Source organism: Trichosurus vulpecula, chromosome 5, assembly GCF_011100635.1.
Source record: "Trichosurus vulpecula isolate mTriVul1 chromosome 5, mTriVul1.pri, whole genome shotgun sequence".
NCBI lineage: Eukaryota > Metazoa > Chordata > Mammalia > Diprotodontia > Phalangeridae > Trichosurus > Trichosurus vulpecula.
The window spans coordinates 211,148,397-211,172,949 of NC_050577.1; the positions used below are offsets into that span (position 1 = coordinate 211,148,397).

General features: G+C 36.5%; 1 protein-coding gene across 2 annotated transcripts in view; it reads left to right on the forward strand.

Moving 5' to 3' along the window:
• The window catches only part of ABCD2 (ATP binding cassette subfamily D member 2), a 107,097-nt gene that overhangs the window by 26,130 nt on the left and 56,414 nt on the right, over positions 1-24,553 (forward strand). For both annotated transcript variants that reach the window (XM_036761402.1, XM_036761403.1), the window contains exons 4-6: positions 8,806-8,971; positions 10,113-10,207; positions 15,824-15,969. In XM_036761402.1, coding sequence (XP_036617297.1) covers positions 8,806-8,971; positions 10,113-10,207; positions 15,824-15,969 — 407 coding nt within the window. The remainder of the gene's footprint in view (positions 1-8,805; positions 8,972-10,112; positions 10,208-15,823; positions 15,970-24,553) is intronic.

The window sequence follows — 24,553 nt, forward strand, 5'->3', positions numbered from 1 at the left end:
GTTTCTTGTGTTGGGATCTGTGGGCCTGCTCACTGGCTTTGTGTGCTATGGCCTCTGGTTTTGTGAGGTGTGGGGAAGGGGTGCTCTGGCTACTGGGAGTCTCCTCTTCCCCAGGACTGCTCTACAGCACTGGAGGTCTAAGCTGTTGACTGTGCAGGTGTCTGCCACTTCCCCTGGCTGTGCAAAGGCATGTCTGGTGTCCTGGTGTTGACATTTGTTAGCACCACCCTCTGGGACTCAGTTACTCTCATTTTTCTGCTGAGGTGAGGCCTTCTGGGACACCTCTCTTCCTGCACTAGTGTCTTTCTGCCACCACAAGAAAGGCCCTCTCCCCAACTTCTCTCACTATATGGCTACTGAAGCCCTTCCTCTGGCTCCTCTGTTTCTCCCAAGGTATTATTCTCTGGGTGAGGGAGGGAGGGAGAGCTGATTTACCTGGCCATTATGGCTCCTGGAAGTTCAAGAGGGTGAGTTTCAAACATTTAGACTGTGGGTTGGAGGCCTGTGAGTTAGCTGTTCCTGTAGCCACAGGCTCTCTTCTGGTGTGTCCCATAACTCCAACAGACTCCCATCCTGGGCTGAGAGGCCTGGGGCTCAATCACTGCCATAGCCTGTACTTCTCCAATGGGCCTGCTCTTGTTCCTGCGTTTAGCTTGCCCAGCACTCTCCCAGACCGGCGGTTCCTCTGCTGTTCCAGATTAGTGTGGTCTGGTGCTGTTCCAAGTGCCTAGCACTCCTGCCCCTCTCAGTCTACTTGTGGCTTCTAACTGTCTCAAATCTGCTCAGATTCACTGTTTTTAGATGTATCTGACAGAATTTGTGAGAGAGCTCCAGTAGTTCCTTCCTTTCACAGTGCCATCTTGGCTCTGCCCCCCTTATAATTAATTTTTAATGATTTCCTTGTATTTCTTCTGGATCTTTCATATCAAATTTTCCATTGAATTCTGATCTTTTTTGTTACAAATACCTGAAACTCAGTTCATCATATATCCAATTTTTTTTTCATTCAGCATTATACTTGACTTTGCTAAATAAGTTATTCTTGGATGTAACCCCTGCTCCTTTGATCTTAGAAAGATAATGTTCCAAGATCTATGGTCTTTTAGTGTAGAAATTGCTAGGTCTCATGAAATCCCAATTGTTTTTCCACAGTTTTAAAATTGGTTTCTTTTCTTGTGGCTTACAATATTTTCTCTTTAACTTGGGAATTTTGAAACTTGGCTATGACATTACTGTAAGTTTTCTTCCTAGGATCTCTTTCAGGTTGTGATCAGTAGATTCCTTCTATTTCTACTTTACCTTCTTGTTCTAGAACTTCAGGGCAATTTTCCTTAATAATTTTTTATAATATTGTATCCAGATTCTTTTTTTGATCATAACTTTTTATATTGTGTCTCCTTGATCTGTTCTCCAGATTAGTTTTTCCAATGAGATATTTCAGATTCTCTTCTATTTTTTTCTAGTTTTATTATAGCTTAGTGTCTTATAATGTCATTCTGTTTGACTTGCCCAATTATATTTTTCTTTTTTTTTTTAGCTTTTGGTGTTTTTTTTTAATATTTAATTTATTTAATATGTTTAGTTTTCAGCATTGATTTTCACAAGAGTTTGAATTACAAATTTTCTCCCCGTTTCTACCCTCCCGCCCACTCCAAGATGGCATATATTCTGGTTGCCCCATTCCCCAGTCAGTCCTCCCATCTGTCACCCCACTCCCCTCCCATCCCCCTTTCCCTTCTTCTCTTGTAGGGCAAGATAAATTTCTATGCCCCATTGCCTATGTATCTTATTTCCTAGTTGCATGCAAAAACTTTTTTTTGTTGTTTTTGAATGTCTGTTTTTAAAACTTTGAGTTCCAAATTCTCTTCCCTCTTCCCTCCCCTCCCACCCTCCCCAAGAAGGCAAGCAATTCAACATAAGCCACATGTGTATCATTATGTAAAACCCTTCCACAATACTCATGTTGTGAAAGATTAACTATGTTTTGCTCCTTCCTAACCTATCCCCCTTTATTGAATTTTCTCCCTTGACTTTGTCCCTTTTCAAAAGTGTTTGTTTTTGATCACCTCCTCCCCCTGCCTTCCCTCCCTTCTATTGTCCCTCCTTTTTTATCTTCTTCCTCCTTTTTTCCTGTGGGATAAGATACCCAATTGAGTGTGTATGGTATTCCCTCCTCAGGTCAAATCTGATGAGAGCAAGATTTACTCATTCCTCCTCACCTGCCCCCTCTTCCCTTCCTACAGAACTGCTTTTTCTTGCCACTTTTATGCGAGATAATTTACCCCATTCTATCTCTCCCTTTCTCCCTCTCTCAATATATTCCTCTCTTATCTCTTAATTTGATTTTATTTTTTTAGATATCACCCCTTCATATTCAACTCACCTTGTGCCCTCTGTCTATATATGTATATATATATATATATATATATATATATATATACATATATATATATATAAACCTACATATATACACACATAGACACACACATATGTATATATACACATACACATATATATATGCATATTCCTTTCATCTACTATGATACTAAGGTCTCATGAATCATACACATCATCTTTCCATGTAGGAATGTAAACAAAACAGTTCAACTTTAGTAAGTCTCTTATGATTTCTCTTTTTTGTTTACCTTTTCATGCTTCTCTTGATTCTTGTGTTTGAAAGTCAGATTTTCTATTCAGCGCTGGTCTTTTCACTGAGAAAGCTTAAAAGTCCTCTATTTTATCAAAAATCCGTATTTTGCTTTGGAGCATGATACTCAGTTTTTCTGGGTAGGTGATTCTTGGTTTTAATCCTAGCTCCATTGACCTCCAGAATATCGTATTGCAAGCCTTTCAGTCCCTTAATGTAGAAGCTGCTAGATCCTGTGTTATCCTGATTGTTTTCCCTCAATACTCAAATTGTTTCTTTCTGGCTTCTTGCACTATTTTCTCCTTGACCTGGGAACTGTGGAATTCGGTGACAATGTTCCTAGGAGTTTTCTTTTTGGGATCTTTTTGAGGAGGTGATCTGTGAATTCTTTCAATTTCTATTTGACCCTCTGGCTCTAGAATATCAGGGCAGTTCTCCTTGATAATTTCTTAAAAGATGATATAGAGGCTCTTTTTTTGATCATGGCTTTCAGGTACTCCAATAATTTTTAAATTATCTCTCCTGGATCTATTTTCCAGGTCAGTGGTTTTTCCAATGAGATATTTCGCATTGTCTTCCACTTTTTCATTCCTTTGGTTCTGTTTTATAATATCTTGATTTCTCATAAAGTCACTAGCTTCCACTTGCTCCAATCTAATTTTTAAGGTAGTATTTTCTTCAGTAGTCTTTTGGACCTCCTTTTACATTTGGCTAATTGTTTTAACAACCCAGCTAGCAGCTTCGGTGGGGGCGTAAGATCCCTCCCCCACAGCCAGCACCTGGGGGCTGCCGAGACCCAGGAGGCTGCTGGGACCCAGGATGCTGCCGGGACGCTGGGAAAGCACAGGTTCTTTCTATCTGCTTAAACAAGGAAAGCACGGTGAAGGGGTTGACCAGCTTACTTTAATCCAGCATTCACTTAGCATACAGACAACATTCATTTAGTTCAGGGGAAAATGCCAGCATTCAGTTAGCATTCAGTTAGTTCAGGGGAGCATACAGACAAGCATCAAGAGACAGACCAAATACAGATTCATTGACTTACTTCAGGGGAAAAAACCAGCACCCTGAGGTTCAAAACATTCATTTAGTTCGGGGGAAAAACAAATCAGCACCCCAAACCTCAAAACCAAAATACAAACAAATTACAAATATCAACAGACAGACCCAATACAATTCATAGTTACCAACATCTGGGCTCGGCCCGAGAGCAAGGGCTGGCCCAGAGTCACGCTTGCTTGCCGCTGCTTCCCACACCAACCAGAAGAGGAAAGAGAGAGCTTCAAGCTGTCCTCTCCCCTCTTATAGAGTTTTTGACATCATCAAGCACCACCTGAATGACCAGGGCCGATTGATTCTTGACTTGGCCCCTCCCCCTAGGGTAGATGTTAACACCTCCCCTCAGCCAGCCCCATGACTCATCACACAGGAAGTTTTCTGCTTCCTGGCATGCTCTCTGGGCTTCCTGCCCCAGAAGAGCAAGCCACAGCGTCCAGAGGCTCAATGAGGTAAGCTGAGTCATTCAAAGAAAACAAAGGCCATTCTGGTTACACTAATTCTGCCTTTCAAGGCATTCTTCTCTTCATTGGCTTTTTGGAGCTCTTTTGCCATTTGAATTAGTCTATTTTTTAAGGTGTTGTTTTCTTCAATATTTTTTTCAGTATTTTTGGGGGTCTCCTTTAGCAAGTCATTGACTTGTTTTTCATGGTTTTCTTGCATCATTCTCATTTCTCTTCCCAATTTTTCCTCTACTTCTCTAACTTGCTTTTCCAACTCCTTTTTGAGCTCTTCCATGGCCTGAGATCAGTTCATGTTTGTCTTGGAGCCTTTTGATTTAGGATCTTTGCCTTTGTTGACTTCTTCTGGCTGTATGTTTTGGTCTTCTTTGTCACCAAGGAAAGATTCCAAAGTCTGAGACTGAATCTGAGTGCATTTTTGCTGCCTGGCAATGTTCTCAGCCAACTTACTTGACCCTTGAGTTTTTCAGCAGGGTATGACTTCTTGAACAGCAAGGACTACTTTGTTCCAAGCTTGAGGGGATTCGCCATTGATTTCAGAGCTATTTCTGTACACAGCCAGCTCTGCCACACCAGCACTCCTCTTTCCTCAAGAACCACCAACCCAGACCTGATGGAAATGTTATGCTGGCTCTGCACTCCTGCTCTGATCTGCCACTTAATTCCTCCCACCAGGTGGGCCTGGGGCTGGAAGTAACTGCAGCTGTAGTTCTGTAGCTGCACCACCCCTGCTGTCCCTGGGGCGGTGGCTGAACCACGAACTCTGTCCCCTGCAGCTTTTCCCACTAACCTTCTCTGTTGTCTTTCATGTTTGTGGGTTGAGAAGTCTGGTAACTACCACAGCTCACTGATTCAGGTCGCTAGGGCCTGTTCTGCCTGGCTCCTGGTCTGGTTGGTCCTGCCACTGCCCACACTGAGCTCTGTTCCCCTCTACTCCTTGCGTGCTAGATCTCATCCAGCAACCATCCAGGCTGTCCTGGGATGGATCCCTGCTTCCCTCTGCTATTTTGTGGGTTCTGCAGTTCTAGAATTTGTTCAGAACCATTTTTTATAGATTTTTTGAGGGACCTGGCATGGAGCTCACGCAAGTCCCTGCTTTCCAGCTGCCATCTTGGTTCCACCCCCCGGATGTCCCCCAGTTATATTTTTCAAGGAATTATTTTCTTCTTTAGGATTTTGTATTGTTGTGGTCTAGGGGTCTCAGGAACCCTGAAATGCAAGGGTAAAGGTGCAGGTCTGCCTTGAAAGAATTCTATTGCTCAAGATTTCTTTCAGTCCAAGTAGTTAATTTATTAAAACACTGGTTGGTGTAGGCAAAAATCCTAGTGAGTCTGTGCTATTTGTGACACCAATAAAAGCGGGCTGTATTTTAAGAATCTGAGCATTTTAATAGGTGCAAGATTGATATTTTATGCAGAAAGACTGTGGGAAGATCTGGATAGCATTAAGGAGTGGCGAGTAGCCTGGAGTGGGCCAGGTGCAAACAATGAAGATCACAGTGAAAGGGCAGTTAAAAGAATTATTGACTGGGATGGGCCAGGTGCCTCAGACCAATGCCAGAAATCTGGGTTCAGGGTCTTTGGGGTTCAGGTCCCAACAACATGGTCTTTTCCTTTTTGGGGTCTAGATCCCATCCTCATCAGTATCTCCTTTTCTAATTGGTTAACTTCCTTTTCATAATTTCCTTGTTCTTTTTATCTGATTTTTGAATTCCTTTTTATTTTCTTCCTTACAATTTTGTATCTTTCTCCAATTGGTTAACTTTCTTTTCATAATTTTCTTGAAATCTTTTTTGTTCTACTTTTCTCATTCTTTTTGATTTTTGAATTCCTTTTTAAATTCTTCCAAGATTTCTCTTTGGGCTTGTGACCATTTGACATTACTCTTAAACACTGGAGTGGCTCTTTTTAAAACTCACTATCTTCCTCTGAATATGAACCCAGATCTTTTATGCCAAAGTAACTATCAATGGTCAGGTTCTTTTTCTTTTGCTTACTCAACTTTCTTTTTAATTTGTCTTATTTTATTTTTAGCAGTTTAATATTACTATTACTAAGTTTTAGTCCTGAGTTGTGGGTAATGTTGCCTAAAGGGCTCAAATCCTCCTTACTGTTGTTTTCTGAATTCTATCTAGGGCCCCAAACCCAGGGACTTCTCTCTTCTTCCCTCAAACCCCAGCTATGCTGTCCCAAAAATATTCTTACTCCCTGCAGTACCACACTCATTGGTCTTGTGCTCTATCCTCCTTGCCCACAGTCACAGCTGTGGATCACATCTGGTCAGCACTGCTCGGCTGGGCAGGGGTCCTTCAGTCTTCTCCCACTCAGCCCTCTGTTATTCTTTGGATGAACATTTGTGAGGCTGAAGTTGGTGGGGTGAAAGTTCCTGAGGTGAAATTTCTTGAGGTCATGAATGATGTCAAAGTTGAGGTGAAATTTCTCAAGGCCTAGTCTGCTTCTCTCAGGGCCTTGTACGTTGATTCAGTGGAGTCAGCCTGGAGGTGTTTACACCTCACTCAGGCCAAACCTAAGCCCCTGTAGTCTTCTCTGAGAACCTGTCAAGATGTCTTAAGAGGACAACTGCTTTATCCCTTTACTTTTGTTGCTCTACATTCATTTCATGATGATTTTCTGTCTGTTTGTGGAGGAAATCTGGAGAGCCTGGAAATTTCTCGCCTATTCTGCCATCATCCCAGAATGCCCCTTTTCTCTCTTAAAAGAATCCTTATAAAGGTCCACTTAGATGTGCATCTCTATTAGGTTCTGAGAATCAGTGCATTTTTAGTGTATAGTGCCAGTTTTTCATTCTGCCATGAGGGGCCATTCTCCTTGAAGCTGATGTTGACCTTGAGTACGCTAAATTTAATTCAATAAACATTTAAATGCCTACTATATGTCTGGCACTGTGCTAAGCTCTGAGGATGCAAATAAGAAAAAGAGTGCCTCACTTTAGGGAGCTTACTTACATCCTAATGGGGAGAAGACCACACACAAAAGGAAAATGAAAAGCAGAGGCAAGGGCAGGTAGTTTTGTTGATATGATGTTCCCTTTCCTTAGTCTAAACTAAGCAGAGCTACTAATGGAAAATGGAGAGTGACATTTCTTGAGCATAATGCCAGCTTTTCTTTCTGCCATGATGGATCATGCTCCTTGAAGCTGATGCTGACCTTGGGTGATTGTCTTTATGCATTTTTCTGCAGTCTCTTCCACTGCTATCAGCCACAATCCTGATGGACCTCTGATGAACATCTAGATTTTCAAAATTCACTCATCTTGTAGTATTCATTTGCCTAAGATCAGGACAGAATGAACAGAGACAGGGGTAACCATGTACTTTCAGCTGCTATTGTCAGGTGGGAACAGGGCTGCCACCTCTCCCCTACCTGCCTTTCAAATAGTCTTGTCTTCTCAGAGTCACAAAGGAAAAGAATAATGACAAAGATGATGATTCTTTTTGTATACTCACTAAAGTTCTGGTTTAGCAGCTCTCAGTCAAAATTTCTGAATTCTACATCCATTTAGAGAACTTTTCATTAGCACATAGTACCAGCCACCCAGATCCTCCCAAGCTTCTATTTTGTCTCAGACCAAAACATATCAGGGAATATTTGCACATACTTTAAGGACTGGTCTCAATAAGCCAGTCTTTCCCACTTTTCATTAACTTTACAATACAGGAAAATTTTAATAAGGATGCTTGTAAAGCAAAGTTAATTTGCCAAAATAGTGTACTCAGTTAATCAGTAGTATTAGTAAAGGCTATACAAGTTTAGGGTTGTCAGTGCAGGTTATAAGTTATTAAACACCAGAAAGGCAGGAATCAAACTTTACTTAGTTATATTGTTAATATTAGTGGACTTAGGTATAATAGTAAGGCAAGAATAAAATTTTTAGTCTATGTGCCCAAGATAAAGTCCAAAACTTCAAGTATTGGAGTTATTAGGTTAACACAGCAAATTTCTCTGGAACCTGGGGTCTTAGCAACAGATCTTGATCCATGTTGGTTGTCTGATGAGCCTCTCGATATAAAAGGCCTGTATTGATTTCTTACTGGACCTTATCAGTATCACATGGAAGGGGATCCTTTCCGCTTTCTTATCACTGTTGCTATTGTCCCTTCAAAACTGAGCAATTCTCATGCTCAGATCAGGGCAATTTGACATTAGACAGATTGGTATCATTTCATAATAAAAACAAGTGTCTTTCTGAAAATAAAAAGTGAAGAAAGGAAAGACATTCTTTCATTTATTAATGGTTCTGCTTTATACTAGTTTCAAATTAATGGGATGTTGTAGTCAAAGGAATTTCTTCCTACAAAGGCCAATTAGATTCTAAAAAAGAACCAACCCCAGGGAAAGACCTTAAAATACTGTCAATATTCTGAAAGCTTTTTGCTTAATTTAAAATCCTTACTTTTAAAATAATGTTTTATTATTTTGAATAAATTTAGTTAAACTTATTTTTATATCTTGTCTTTTTTGTTTACTTTGTACATTTATTAGTCTTATCTAACTCTGATAAGAATTGTGATAGCAACATGTATGTATATCATTAAATAACAGTTTTTAAAGGTTTGACCCTGAATGGAAAAGTTATTTAGTATTTTCTTAAGAGTGTAATATTAACAAATTTTTTTCTTAGATCACTGAGTTAGCAGGCTATACTGCTCGAGTGTACAATATGTTTTGGGTCTTTGATGAAGTAAACAAAGGAATTTACAAGAGAACTGCTATTCAAGAGACAGAAAATTCTACCAGGATTGGAGATAAAATAGAATTATCTCTCAGTGACACCTTAGAAATCAAAGGTACTAAATTCAATTTTAAAATATTTCCTTATATTAAAATATTTCATTATTTATCAAAAATGTTTTTTATAAGACTTATGCCAGGGCCTTTAACTAGACATAATAAACACTCGTTTCCAAAATTAATACCTGTTGAAATAGCCGATCCTTAAATGAACTATTATTTAATCTAATGTTAAAATTTCAGGAACTGTGCCTAGTAAAATATCTGTATTATTGTTCTTTGACTTGTTGCAAAATTATCAGAGACATCTTTGTGAACTACACAAGTGACAGAAAGAGTTGTTTAAAATTTAAATTCATATTTCCTGGTAGCTTAGCACTACTGTCCTGATATTTTAACTTAAAAATATCTGTTATGTTGTTGTATAGTTGTTGTTCATTCATGTCTCACTCTTCATGACCCCATTTTGAGTTTTCTTGGCAAAGATACTTAAGTGGTTTGCCATTTCCTTCTCTAAATTAGTTTACAGATGAAGAAACTGTGTCAGACAGGGTTAAATGACTTTCCCAGGGTTATACAGCTAGTAAATGTATGAGGCCAGATTTGAACTCAGAAAGATAAATCTTCCTGAGTCCAAGGCCAGCACTACCCACTTTGCCACTTAGTTGCCTGTTGTTGCATAAGCACTCTATAATTAAGTATTTCATGCTTTCACCCAAGGTGCATTTTTTTTCAAAATCTAGTAGTTTGAATGTATACTTTCACATAATACTCTTCATTTTAATTGTTAAGTCTTCTTATCACTATTTTTTCATTGTATGATTTACAAAAGCCTTTAATATTACCCTTTTATGTAGTGTTGTCCAGAAGAGAAACAAAAGAAGAAAAAAAATTTTTAGGTAAAATAATAGAACAGATATAATAAAATCTACTTTAAAAACTAATCCTATTAAATTTAAAATACATTTTAAAAATTATAAACTGCTTACTTGAATAATTTGTATGACTATATTTGCCAAAATGTCCAAATCCACACTTCACCTGGCTCCAGATATTTGATATTTCCTTTTGCGACTTCTGGAATTCTTTTTTGAAATTAACTTATTTTTATAAATATACTATATATCATTATTTATATATCAAATTAATTGATGAAGGTGATACTTTTCAAACTTTTTAATTTTCCTTAACTTATAGGAAAAGTAATCGATGTTGATCATGGAATTATTTGTGAAAATGTTCCTATTATAACACCAGCTGGAGAAGTGGTGGTTTCCAGGCTAAACTTCAAAGTAAGATGATATTCAAGAATCTTGTAACTTAAAGTCACACAAGTACAAACCATCTCAGAATTCATGTACCTTCTGTTAATACTTTGAAGAAACAGATGTAAAGGAGAGGAAATGAAAAAGGTAGTGGCTTAATTATAGGTAGGAGCAGATAAATGCAATTTCTTCTACTGAAAACAGTAAAAAGAAATATTTGATTTCCCATCCTATATTTTAGATTGGAAGTCAAATCAGTAGACAGGAGCAATAGGACATTTCCTTAAAAATGAATATTTGAAAATAAAATGTCATTTATTCCATTTTTCCTGTGTGAATTACTCCAAAACATGAGCCTATATGATAATACCATCATGGCTGAAATATGCTAGTAATTTTCACTTACAAGTTTTATCCTAACATAGCTATGATTATCACTTTATATAACAGTGGCTAACATCAGAAAAGACTAATAAGAAAAATCACAAAGTTGAATTTGCTCTATAGTTCTTATAATCTTATAATATCAAAAGATTATTAATTTAAGGTCTTACATTTTCATTGTTAGATCATGTAAAAGTATTTGATAGACTGTTCTGAAATACTGTAAAAGTAAAAATGTATGGAATTCTAGTGTTATAATAACCTGATGAATATTAATTATGTTAGTGAAGGCAGATGAATTTAATTCAAATTTAAAATATGACTAGAATTGACAACAGAAATGTGAACAAAGATAAATGTGCTGATTTCTAAACTCTAAATACTGACAAGAAGCATATCTGGGGCTAGAAAATAACAAAGGGAAGATCTAGAATCACTCAAAAGAAAGATAAGCAGAATTAGTAAATTTGATGGAAACTGTGTATTCCTCCTACAACTTTGAAAAGTTGTATATCTTTATTTTTTGTGGTGTGTAATATGGGGAGTTTTCTTATATTCAGTGCTACCTTCATATGGGCTTATAATTAGGTTTATAGATAATGATTTGAGGATGAGATCTGAATATGAATACTGATTAGATGTCAAAGAAACAAAATAATTTTCAAATTAAATCTACTAAATTGTATACTTAGAAAAAATCAGGCCTTTGATTTCATTGGAATAGGGAATTAATAAAGACTTAGCAGTTCATGCTCTGCAATTTATAGTCTTAAGAGTTACCTGAGGCATTAAGACTTGTCCAGGATCACAGAGCCAGGACATGTCAGAAGTAGGAGTTAAACCAAATTCTTCTTAATTCTGAGGCCTTGTCTCTATATACTACCAAGCAGCCTCTGGCGAATAGACTATATTTTAATTATTTATTATTAGTTAAATTACTTATAATCTTTCTATCCTTCACATACTATTTCTTGTCAGGACTGGTAAACCAGGATAAATTCTTGATGTTTCTATTTATTAAAATTAACAAAGTTCTTGAATTTCTCCTCAATTATCTGATAGTTATCTAATTTTTTAAAATAACTCAGAGTGATGCAAGTTAAATTCTGAGTTTTCTCAGTAAAAAATGTCAAAAAAATTCCTCCTTATTTTTGGTTCCTTCCCTTTGAAATTACCCCCCCGCCAATTTTCCTGTATGTACATTTGTCCTACAAATATCTTGTTTGTAGATGGTTGTTTGTGTATTGTCAGTAGACCATGAGCTCCTTGAGAGCAGAGACTTTTTTTGTCCTTTTTTTGCCTTCTCAACCTTTTGCATAGTACCTTGTATACAGAGTAGATACTTAATAAATGCTAGTATGGTGCTAGTTGATGACTGTATTCATTGCAGAGTAACTCACTGTGAGGGCCTTCAGCAAGGACAGAGACTATTTAGGAAATATTAACACCTACACATGCAATTTGACTTCATTCTCTCTACTAATAGTAACTAATGTTCACTTAGCTTTTAAGATTTGTATACAAATGTACATGTACATATGACATCTCATTTTAGAACATATATATAATATACATATTCTATATATAGAACATATATAATATGTAGATATTCTACATATACATATGTGTGTGTGTGTGTGTATAAAATAGCAGAACAACCCTATTCTGCTATTATTATCTCTACTTTGCAGTAAAAGAAACCAAGGTTGAGAGAAATTCTGTCTTGCTGTAGTCACACAGCAACTAAGTGTGTGAGGCAACATTTTAACTCGTGTCTTCCTGACTCAGTACAGGGCTGTGCCCATTATACTGTCTAGGTGCCTCTAGGTATTCTTTGTATGAGTACACAAAGAAAAACTGAAGGTGATATCCTTTCCCTTAAACTCTTTTTAAGTCTGTGCTATGAAAATAAACTCTAGTTTGCTTATACTTTAAAAAATCTGTAATCAGAGTTTACTAAGAGCAATTAAAATCAGAGACATGTAAACATGACTTAGTTTTCTTAGATAGAAAGCCAACCTCAGCTAATGGAGTAGAAAGGACTACTGATATGAGATCAGAGGACCTAGGTTTGAATGTTGCTTTGGCAATTAGCTTCTTTTGTATTGAGAGTACCAGAATCAGGGTCTAAAGAGAAATTTGTTTCAGCACTGGTTTTGAAACTTTGCATGGCTTTGGGAAAGTCACTTAACCTCTGTCAGCCCCAATTTCCTTATTTGTAAAATCAGGATAATAGTAAATATTACTTAGCTCACTTTGTAAACCTCAAAGCGGGGCTGTGTGTGTGTGTGTGTGTGTGTGTTTTATTATCCGTACTACATTATCTTGGACAAATCAATTGACCTCTCTCAGTCTTATTTTATTCACTTGTGAAATGAAGGGATCAGACCAAATGATCAGACCAAAGTTGATTCTGGATTACCTGTGATGCACTATGATTGTTATTATATTTACAATCACCTAATGTAGTGCTATATAAGTTATGGGTTAATTATTTGAAAATTTGCCACAGTTGACCACTAAGCTAGCTAATACTAAGCCCAATTGTCTAAAGAGAGAAGTACTGTGGGGTTTATTCCTTACATTCTTTTTTCATACCCCTTTCATATATAGCATTCATTTTTTAACATGGTGTATTGCAAGAAGCCATTAGACCTTAGTAGAAATACAGAGTTTCAATAGTGCTCCCATATCTTATTCTTCAGAGGGTCTAATAATTTCAGGAAGCACTCCACTGTGCCAGTGGAAACTAGTTCTTTGTATGAGGCTGCAAAGATATGCCCTACCTTCAGTACTATATATGAAGCAACTAGATGTCACAGTGGGTAGAGTGGTGGACTTGAAGTTGGATATACCTGAGTGCAAATCTGGCCTCAAGTTTTTATTAACTAGCCAACCCTGGGCAAGTCACTTAACTTCTGTCCGCTTCTGTTTCCTCATTTTTAAAATGTAAGGTTAAAATGAAATAATATTTTGAAGTGCTTTGAAAGCATCAAAATGTTATATAAATGCTATCATCATCATCATCATCATTGAATACAATTACTAACTACATTGTACTAACTACAATTTAAAGCTTGCTTTTTCTGCTTCAAAGGGAAGACTTCTTGATCTCTTAAAGAACTATAGTCATTGATAAAAATGCATTGATTAAATTTTAATCTGAAAGCAAGCTATGGTTTGAATAGAATGGGATTTCTTGTTAAATGTGTAAAGATACACACATATACATATTCATAGTATTAAAAAGATTGCAGTTTATAATTTTCATACTATTTTAGGTAAAAGAAAGAATACATCTTCTGGTTGGATAGACAGTCTTGTGAGTTTGAGGTGTCTCTAGTCTGTTATATAAAAGCACATCATCAATATATGGATGAATATACAGGAAACATGGAGATAAATGGAGATTCAGCTTTAATGTAAGAAAAAAATTCTTAACAATTAGAAAAATGGTGATATATCTTCTGAGTCTTAAGTGTTCTAGGCAATTCTCTTAAGCTGTAAAGACAGGACTGACCTACTTTGGCAGAGTGAGTTTCCTTTGCAGGAACTTAGACCACACTTATTAAACATGTACTATGTACCAAGCACTGTGCTAAGTGATGGGGATAAGAAGAAAGGCAAAGCTCCTGCCCTCAATGAATATATATTCTAATGGGGGAGACAATATGTAAATAGCTAGGTGGATACACAATGTACAGTGTTGTTCCAACTCTTTGTGACCCCATTTGAGGGTTTCTTGGGAAAAGTAGTAGAATGGTTTGCCATTTTCTTCTCTAGCTCATTTTACAGATGAGGAAACTGAGGCAAACAGGTTTAAGCAACTTATTCAGAGTCACATAGCTAGTAAATATCTGAGGCCAGATTTGAACTCTGAAAGATGTTTTCCTGACTCCAGTCCTGGCTCTCTATCTACTGTGCCACCTAGCTGCCTTGCATATAGAGAGGAGATAGATAGCAGATAATCTGAAAGGGAGAGGTATTAACAGGATTTGGAAAGTCAGAAGTTGGAATTTTAATGTTCTTGAAGGAACGAGACCAAGAGGTATAGGTGAAGGCATAGAGAATTCTAGGGATGACAGATTGTGCAAAGGCACAGGTATGGGAGAACTCCCAAGTTCCAATTCCTTTGCCTTGTAGTGAGAAAAGTGAAATAACTGTCATTGGTTTTCAAGTGAAAGTTGTCAGTTGATATATTTAAAAATACAATTTATATTTTATATATAACATATGAATATTTACATCTAAATATATTATATGTAATGTATTTATATATTACATGAAATATAATACAAAGCATAAATATAATTTATATAATATAAAACTGTCATAATTATTTTTAAAATATTTTTAACTGGACTGGCAGCATGATATAGTGGATTAGAGAGCCAACCTATGAGTCAAGAAGATCTATGTTAAAGTCCTGTCTCTAACAAATGCAGACTTTTTTACCCTGAGTAAGTCATTTAACCTTTAGGTATCCCAAGACACCTCAATTTGTTGATCTGCGTTTCTAGATAGAATTTCCTCACCAGACTATACACCAATGAAATCATAAGCCCAGTAAAAAAAATAGTAATTTATTTTTAATACTTAAAATTATTTCCAAGTAATTATCTCTCCATATATACATACTGTTTCAAATTCAAAAGGAGTATACTTATTAAGTACTTACTTTAAATTTTGGTGAGCCAGAATCAGGGCTTATTTTTATTCTTATCATTTTCTTTGGAATTTTTTTCAAGGTGGTTTGAATCCCTAGAGCCTAGTAGAAGACCTCACTTATTATTGTCAGCCATGATAAATGCTTTCCTTTGTTTCATGGAATATAGTTTCTGTGCCAGCACTTAGCATAGTGCTGGGCACATGCATTTAATAGTATGCATTTAATAAATGTTTCTCGATTATTTGATCATGGCTTTCCAGGGTTATTATGTATATACAGATAGAATTTCTAGCACAATACTTTGCATGGAATTGGAAGGGACCTTAGAGACCAACTAGTCCAACAAGAATGCCCTCTCCAATATACCTGACAAGTCATCATCAAACCTTTGCTAGTAGGGGAACTTATTACTTCCCAAGGTAGTCCATTTGACTTTTGTACAGCTGTAGTTGTTTAAGAGTTTTTCCTTCTATCAAGCCTCAATTTTCCTTTATGTAACTTCCATCTATTACTTCCATGACATGTCTGATATGGCACTAAATGTTTTTATAGGCTTAAAAATTACAATTCATCATTTTCAATTATTTTAGGTACAAGAAGGAATGCATCTTCTGATAACTGGTCCCAATGGTTGTGGGAAAAGTTCTCTCTTCAGGATTTTAAGTGGGCTATGGCCTGTGTATGAAGGAGTCCTCTATAAACCCCCACCTCAGAATATGTTCTATATTCCACAAAGGTATGTACTTCTCTTTAGTCCACAAAGAATTTTAAAATTTCCTCTTAAAATCAACTAGGATCAATTTTCTATTTCCCTTAATTTTTTTATTTCCTGGGCTCTTTTATCTAAGAAGTTTTAAATGACAAGTTTCTTGAGTAAATGGGGAGGAAATGAATATAATTTAAATAACTCAATGACTATTTTGATTAAAATTGTATCTGATTCAATCAAATGGCTTTTCATTCTCATGTATCTCTAGATTATGGAGAATTACTCAAAACACAAGTTATTGACAATTTATTCCAAAGAAAAGTTAGATTGCTTAAAGAAAAATGGAGAGTCTATTTTCCTATCATTGATTCAGATATCTGAATAAAATTATTAGTCATTTAGTACTAATTCTTTTTGGCCATATAAGCTCCTAGAATATTGCTAGTCTATTTTGAAGGAGGAAGCATCCATACAACAGAAATCACTAGAACTGCATGAAATAATTTCGGTGGCAACCGACTTCCTTGCTTTATCCTTGATCTCACTACAAAGTGTTTCTATTAGAAGCAAACACTTGCTGTAAATAGAGATTGTTTAAGGCAAAAATACAACAGTAATTAGTAGAACTAGATTTCTAAACTTAACTCATTACAGGCCAGCTGAATTTCTGAACTAAGTTCAGGGGCAAAGAATCATGACTTAGGAAGTTACAGGACAAAATCAACTAACTATAAACAAAATCAACAATTATACAGAATCAATTTGATTTCTTCAAGAGCCTGCAGTATTTTTTCTTTGACCTTGAAGCTCTAGGTTTTGGCTATAATATTTCTGGGAGTTTACATTTGGAAGTTTCTTTAAGGAGGTCATTGACAGATTATTTCTATTTCTACTTGGCCCTCTAGTTCTAAGAGATCTGGACAGTTATATTTTAATTTTTCTTGAAACATGATGTCCAGATTCTTTTTGGAGTCATGGATTTCAGATAGTCTGACGATTTTGAATTTTTCTTCATCTATTTTTCAGGTCATTTGTTTTTGCTATGGGATACCATAACTTTTCATCTATTTTTTCATTCTTTTGACTTGATTTTTAATATTTTTTTCTCTTATGGTTACAAGCTACCATTTTAATTTTCCAAGGAGTTTTTCCTTACCTAAATTTTTATATCTCTCATGCTACACTGTTAATTTTCTTTCCAATTCTTTCTTCCATAATTCATTTCTTTTCCATTTTTTTCTTCTAGCATTCTCATTTCATATGTAAATTTTAAAAAAAAAAACCTTGCTTCATCTCTTTCAGGAATTCTAATGGGATTTCTGAGCAAGCTGTATTTTTCTTTGAGGCTTCACTTGAGATTCTTTTGCTTAGTCTGCTTCTTGCCTTTATATTTGATGTTATGGCTGGGTTCTGAGCACTTCTGGAGGGAAAGTCTGGGTTGGTCCTGTTGCTTCTTTGTCTGGGTATTGAGTGTTGTGTCATTCCAGGACATCAGGGACAACTCAGACTAGAGGCCTACATTTAGTGCTCTGAAAGACATCTGATTCAAGGCAAAGTCTTATTTTTCTCCTCTACCTCCTGTGTCTGTTCTCTACAAGTTCCTAACCTGGATTTTGTTCTAAACCTGTCATTCTATCACTCTGGACTTGGCCACCATCAGCCACCTGGAAACCACAATTACTGAAGAGTGATGGAACTTAATGTTCTCTTTTGGAATGTCTGCCCTAGTTCTTTCTCTGCAGGTTTCAGACTGAGTTGGAAATAGGAACTGAGATGTTGAAGGGCTACTGCTTGCTTCTGAACTTGCTTCTTGCTCAGGTATATAGCTTAGGACTTGAAGCCACTCTTTACCCTGGCATACCACCTCTATGCATAGTTTTCCTTCCAAGTCCACCTGGATCTGTGACTTGGAACTGGGTCATGGGTGACAAAACTCAGTTGGCACATTTTCTCACACTCTAGTTGCCCCAATATAGGTGCGAGTCCTCCTCTTGCTCCAATGTACAGCCTTTCCCTTGGCATAGAACTTCTCTGTGTCTACTGGATCCTGTCTATACTCCTGCTCCCCAGACCTCACCCTTTGCCAACCTGGATTGGAAAAATGACTCGCTGTGACTTTTTCCTCAGATTTCCTTAGGGGTATTAAGTCTGGTGCCTTTTCCGGGTCTGTTCAGAGGAAGGTTATTAGGGTAGCAAAGGGGCAGAGCTTGATGTATTATTTCGTGTTGCTCCATCATCTCAGCTTGGTCTCCTTTGCGAATTGCATTAAAAAAATTTTTCCTGTCAAAACCATCTTTATATATTTATCATTGTCATTTATATCTACACTTAGGATTAGTGATTACTATGCGGTTGAAGACTAGGGAAGCCCTTGTGACCTTGTAGTCACACACCCATATTACTTCAGAGATTTTACTGACCTTAAGGTCCACTCCAGTTAGGCCTTTAGATCTCTAAATGTAGAACAAATCCATGTATATAAAACAAGCCAACAGCAAACAGCAAAAAAAATGCCAAATTTATCACTTTATGTCAATTGGGAATTCCTGGACAGAGAGCCACAAGTTCTTGGAATCCCTAAAGGATCTGAGAGCAATTAAGGTCCTAGTCAGTTATCAGGCCATGGACCAGGGGTGGGGAACTATGGTCTCAATGCCACATGTGGCCTTCTAGGTCCTTGGGTGTGGCCTTTGGGTCGAGTTCAAGTTTAAAAAAATAAATCCTTTTACTAAAAGGATTTGTTCTATGAAATTTGGATTCAGACAAAGAGCTAGAGGACCTAGGAGGACCACATGTGGCCTTGAGGCTACAGGTTCCCCATCCCCTCATGGCATGGACTATTTGCTCCTGACCTGTGGTAGAGCCTTCCAAGCTCATAATAACCTGATCAGCTGCTGATGGACACACTGTACCTTGACTCTGACATAGTGATGTTATTTTGGTCCTCTTGGAGAATGAAGGACAACAAGCAGTCTTAGGCTTAATCTGTTACCCAATGTTAAGGGTGTGTGTAAAGAAAGTGTCCCTGTCACTGTATCACTGAGTTGGCTGAATCTCCCTTGATTTCAGTGCACACTTAATCACTTTCAGAATCACAAGTAGTTTATTGACTTATTCCCTTAATAGGTAGGTTAAAAATAGCTGTTAAATGAAGCGCCTATGCTGTCATATCATAGCTTAAGGTTTACATATATAGCATACAAGGCAATACAACTCCAGACATGAACAGAAGGATGCACAAATACTTCTTAATGTGTTTGGCAGTCTTGGCAGTCCTCTTAAATAGTCAGATTGCATGAGCCTAAATGAGTCAGTATGACTGGAAAGTGTTGATCAAAAAACAAATAAAGAAAACGTGCCTATAATCATTTAAAAGTTCCCTTACCTTTATTTAATTAGTCTTGGAACTCTTCCAATAGGAATAGTCAGCCCATAATGGCTTCTATTAGGCATTGTAATTTGAGTCCATAGGTGCCAAGTATTGGAAGGGGAAAATATATCATTATTGTACTCTGTATTGTAGGCGTAAACCTGCCAGAATTTTAAAAAGTAATTTACTTTAAAATTAATTTATTATTGTTCCAAATTCAAGAATTGATCTGCTTGAGAGAAATATCCAAACTGACATTCTCCTTATGCTCTCCTTATGCTCCCTATTTCTCAAAGGGGATGGGGATGATGAAGAAGATGGGGCTTTTCTTGTTTCTATGTTTATTTTGAAGTTATAAGATGTGTGCTACCCAGGTAAGATGTGTATATTCACATGGGATTTCTAAACATATAAACAGACGGCTCAGTGCAGAGGTATTGATAACTATCTCAGGAATCTTACCTACCTTTCCTTAAGAGACCGTAATCTCTACCTTGAGGAGAATAGGAAAATAAGTCACGAAGCCAGCTAGTCTCTTCTCTGAGAGAGAATCATAACTATCTGACCTCTAAATATTGCTAGGTTAGGGAGATCATTTGTTCAGAACGAGAAAAGCCACTAGCTTCACTGGTCTTTATGTCTTTAAGTGTAGTTTATAACTTACACTCATAGACTTAGCCCTTTCCCATCAAATACAGGTTACACATAAGAATATCACAAATAGTGAATAGAGATACAAGCAAATAGCAAACAACATATAAAGCAGAAATCAGAGAAATTCTATGGATTAGAATGTACCAGAAAATAGAGTGAATTAACTTTTTCCCTCTGGATGGAAGAAACCTCAGCTTTATGAAGAAAGAGGCCATTATCTCACCAAGGCGAAATTACCTGAAGTTTCTAGGGAGGGAAGCATGCAATCAGAGACTTATGGAGAAGGTAATTTAGCCAACGTATCTGCAAGAGTCTTTCTCCTTCTTTTTCTCCTCCTTGGAATAAGTCAAAAAGATAGTTGGGATCCACATGTCTGTCTCTCTCAAAAGAAAGAGTGAAGACTCTCCTCCAAAGCTTTTGTGCCAACTCCATTGCTTACGAAGTAATGCAGTGTTGTAGTAGCACTCTCACCACCAATTAGGACTGTGTCATGGAAAAATAGTCCAGACTTGGCTAGAAATCTTGGTTACATTGTTTTGTCTTTAGGTTTTGTCTGATATCTACAAACTTTAACTAACATTTGTTGAATGCCAGAAATTACTGTTTGCTATGACATAACTTTTGACTTTCAAGATAATAAAATCATAATGAAGCAAGATAAAATGTCATATAGCAACATATTTAATAAGTCCATAATAGATATTTTATTATATATTCTTTATACAGACCCAGAAAGATTTCTATTTAGGAAATCTCATAGTGAGAATTTTTAAAATTCTCATTTATTATATGATAGCGTTTTGGATATCAATTTTAGCACTGAGCAGGTTACATAAATAAAAAGAAAATGTAAATAAAATTAGCCAAAATAATTTCAGAGATAGAGAAGCACGCTTTGTTTGCAACTTTATAAATTGGAAATTTGGTTCAAATGGAAAAAGCTTACCAAAATTCATATTTGCTTTTAAAAGTTTACTTTCATTTTTAAATTATAAGTTTATTTTTTATTTTTAGTTTACAACACTCACTTACACAAGTTTTTGAGTTCCAAATTTTCTCTCCCTCCCTCTCCTCCCCCCTACCCCCCAAGATAGCATGTAGTCCAATGTAGGTTCTACATATACCTTCACATTGAACTTATTTACATAATAGCCCAGTTATAAAGAAGAATTATAACCAGTGGAAAGAATTATGAGAAAGAAGAAACAAAACCAAAAAAAAAAAGAGGAAAAAAAGAGAGCAAATAGTTTGCCTCAATCTATATTAAGACTCTATAGTTCTTTCTCTGGATGTAGATAGCTCTTTCCATCATGAGTCTTTTGGAGCTGTCTTTGAACTTTGCATCGATGAGAAGAGCCAAGTCTATCAAAGTCAGTCCTTACAGATACCATGTGTCTATAATCATATATAATGTTTTACTAATTCTGCTCCCTTCACTCATCCTCAGTTCACAAGAGTTTTTCCAGGTTATAATGAAGTCTGCCTGCTCTTCATTTCTTATAGCACAATAGTGTTCTATTACATTCATATACCACAATTTGTTTAGCCATTCCCCAATTGATGGGCATCCCCCTGATTTCCAATTCTTTGCCACCACAAAAAGAACTGCTATACTTTTGTACATACTGGTCCATTTCCCACTTGCATGATCTCTTTGGAACACAGTCCTAAAAGTGATATTGCTGGGTCAAAGGGTATGCGCATTTTTATGACCCTTTGGGGATAGTTCCAAATTGCTCTCCACTGGAGAACTGGATCAGTTCGCAACTCCACCAACAATGCAGCAATGTTCAAATTTTCCCACGTCCTCTCCAACATTTATCACTTCTCTGTTTTGTCGTGTTAGCCAATTTCACAGGAGAGTTGTGGTACCTAAGACTTCTCTTGATTTGCATTTCTCTAATCAATAGTGATTTAGAGAATTTTTTCATATGCCTATCGATATCTTTAATTTCTTCCTTTGGAAACTGCCTGTTCATATCCTTTGACCATTTCTCAATTGGGGAATGACTTGTATTCCTGTAAATTTGGCTCAGTTCCCTGTATATTTTAGATATGAAGACTTTATCAGAGACACTGTATATTTTAGATATGAAGACTTTATCAGAGACACTGGTGTATTGGCAATCAAAGATGGCTTTTAGCACTTATTCAACCAAGTGCCCTTGAAGAGTTTGGCCTTTGTTTCCTTGATTAAATTAGGAGTCCTTGATGACCTCCTTGCCCCAAGGGAAAGCTTAGCTTACATGGGTTTGAGTGACATGTTTGTGACATCAAAGGCTTATAGACCACATGGGTTTAAATTGCATTTTTGTGATGCTTTTAGGTCACATGGGTGAGTCGCATGTGGGACTCACCTTTGACCCAGAACAAGATATATAAACCCAGAGGTTGGTGTTCTCCCTGGGGTTCTTACTCTTTCAGGTATGTTGATGTGGAGATTCTGGGCAGCTGTAGTTAAGAACCCTCCAGCTTGTAAACCCAGATGTTCAGACTTTGTTAAACCCCTGGAACTATGAATTGAGATTTGAATCAGACAAGGTCTGTCTGTTGATGTTTGTAGTTTGTTTGTATTTGCTCTGAAGTTGAGGGTGCTGGCTTTTTCCCCTGAACTAAGTGAATGATATTTGTATGTTGGATTGAAATGATATTGTTAACCCCCTTAATGCTACTTTCCTTAGTAAAGCATATCAAAAGAACCTGTGCTTGCAGTGTTCTTTTCGTTGGGCTTGTGTTGGTTTTTCACCCCCACAGCAGCTGCTAGCCAAATTGTTGCAATAACTGGTTGTAAAGATTTTCTCCCTATTTTCTGCTTTCCTCCTAATCTTTGTTGCATTGACTTTGTTTGTACAAAAACTTTTTTAACATAATCAAAATTATGCATTTTGCATTTTGTAATGCTTTCTATCTCTTGTTGGGTCATGAATTCTTCCCTTTCTCGTAAATCTGAGAGGTAAACTATTTCTTGCTCTCCCAAATTGCTTATAATATCAGCTTTTATTCCTAGATCATAAACCCATTTTCACTTTATTTTAATATAGGGTGTAAGATATTGGTCTATGCCCAGTTTCTGCCATACTATTTTCCAGTTTTCCCAGCAGTTTTTGTGAAATAGTGAATTTTAACCCAGAAGTTGAATTCTTTGGGTTTATCAAAGAATACATTGCTATAGTCGTTGACTATTGCATCTTGTGTGCCTAACCAATTCCATTTCTTAGCCTCTATTTCTTAGCCATTACCAAGTAGTTTTGATGACTACTGCTTTATAATACAGTTTAATATCTGATATGACTTGGCCACCTTCCCTACCATTTTCTTTCATTAATTCCCTTGATATTTTGGACCTTTTGTTCTTCCAGATGAATTTTGTTATTATTTTATCTAGCTCTGCAAGATAATTTGATAGTTTAATTTGTATGGCACTCAGTAAATAAATTAATTTAGGCAAAAATGTCATTTTTATTGTATTAGCTCAACCTACCAAGAGCAACTGATGTTTATCCATTTATTTAGATATGACTTTATTTTTGTGAAAAGTGTTTTGTATTTGTGTTCACATAGGTCCTAGGTTTGCCTTGGCAGGTAGACTCCCAAATATTTTATAGTGTCTGCAGTAACTTTAAATGGAATTTCTCTTTCTGTCTCTTGCTGTTGAGTTTTGTTAGTAATATATAAGAATGCTGAGTATTTATGTGGGTTTATTTTATGTCCTGCATCTTTGCTAAAGTTATTTATTATTTCAAGTAGTTTTTTACTTGATTCTCTAGGATTCTCTGATTATATCATCATATCATCTGCAAAGAGTCATAACTTAGTTTCTTCTTTGCCTAGTCTAATTCCTTCAATTTCTTTTTCTTCTCATTGCTAAAGCTAACATTTCTAGTACCAAGTTGAATAATAAGGGCAATAATGGACATCCTTGTTTTACCCCTGATCTTATTGGAAATGCATCTAGCTTATCCCCATTACACATAATGCTTGCTGATGGTTTTAGGTAGATGCTACTTATAATTTTAAGGAAGACTCCATTTATTCCTATGATTTCCAATGTACTTTTTAATATTTAATTTTTTAATTTTTAGTTTATAGCTCTCGGTTACACAGGTTTTTGAGTTCCACATTTTTCCCCTCCCTCCCCTCCCCCTTTCTTTTGATGATGATTTTACCCTCTGGTTCTAGGACCTCTGGGAAGTTATCCTTAATGATTTCTTGGAAAATACTGTCCAGGCTCTTTTTTTTATCGTGTCTTTCCAGTAGGCCAATAATTCCTAGATTGTCTCTCCTGGATCTGTTTTCCAGGTCAGTTGTTTTCCAATCAGATATTTCACATATTCTTCTATTTTTTCATTCTTTAGATTTTGTTTCATTGATTCTTGATGCCTCATAGAGTCATTAGCTTCTCCTTGCCCGGTTCTAATTTTTAATGAATTGTTGTCTTCATTTAGCTTCTGAACCTCATTTTCTGTTTGGTTAATTTTACTTTTCAGTGATTCATTTTCTCTAATTAGATTCAGGACCTCCTCAACCATTTCACCAATTTTACTTTTTAAAGATTTGTTCTCATCAGTGAATATTTTTTCCACTTTT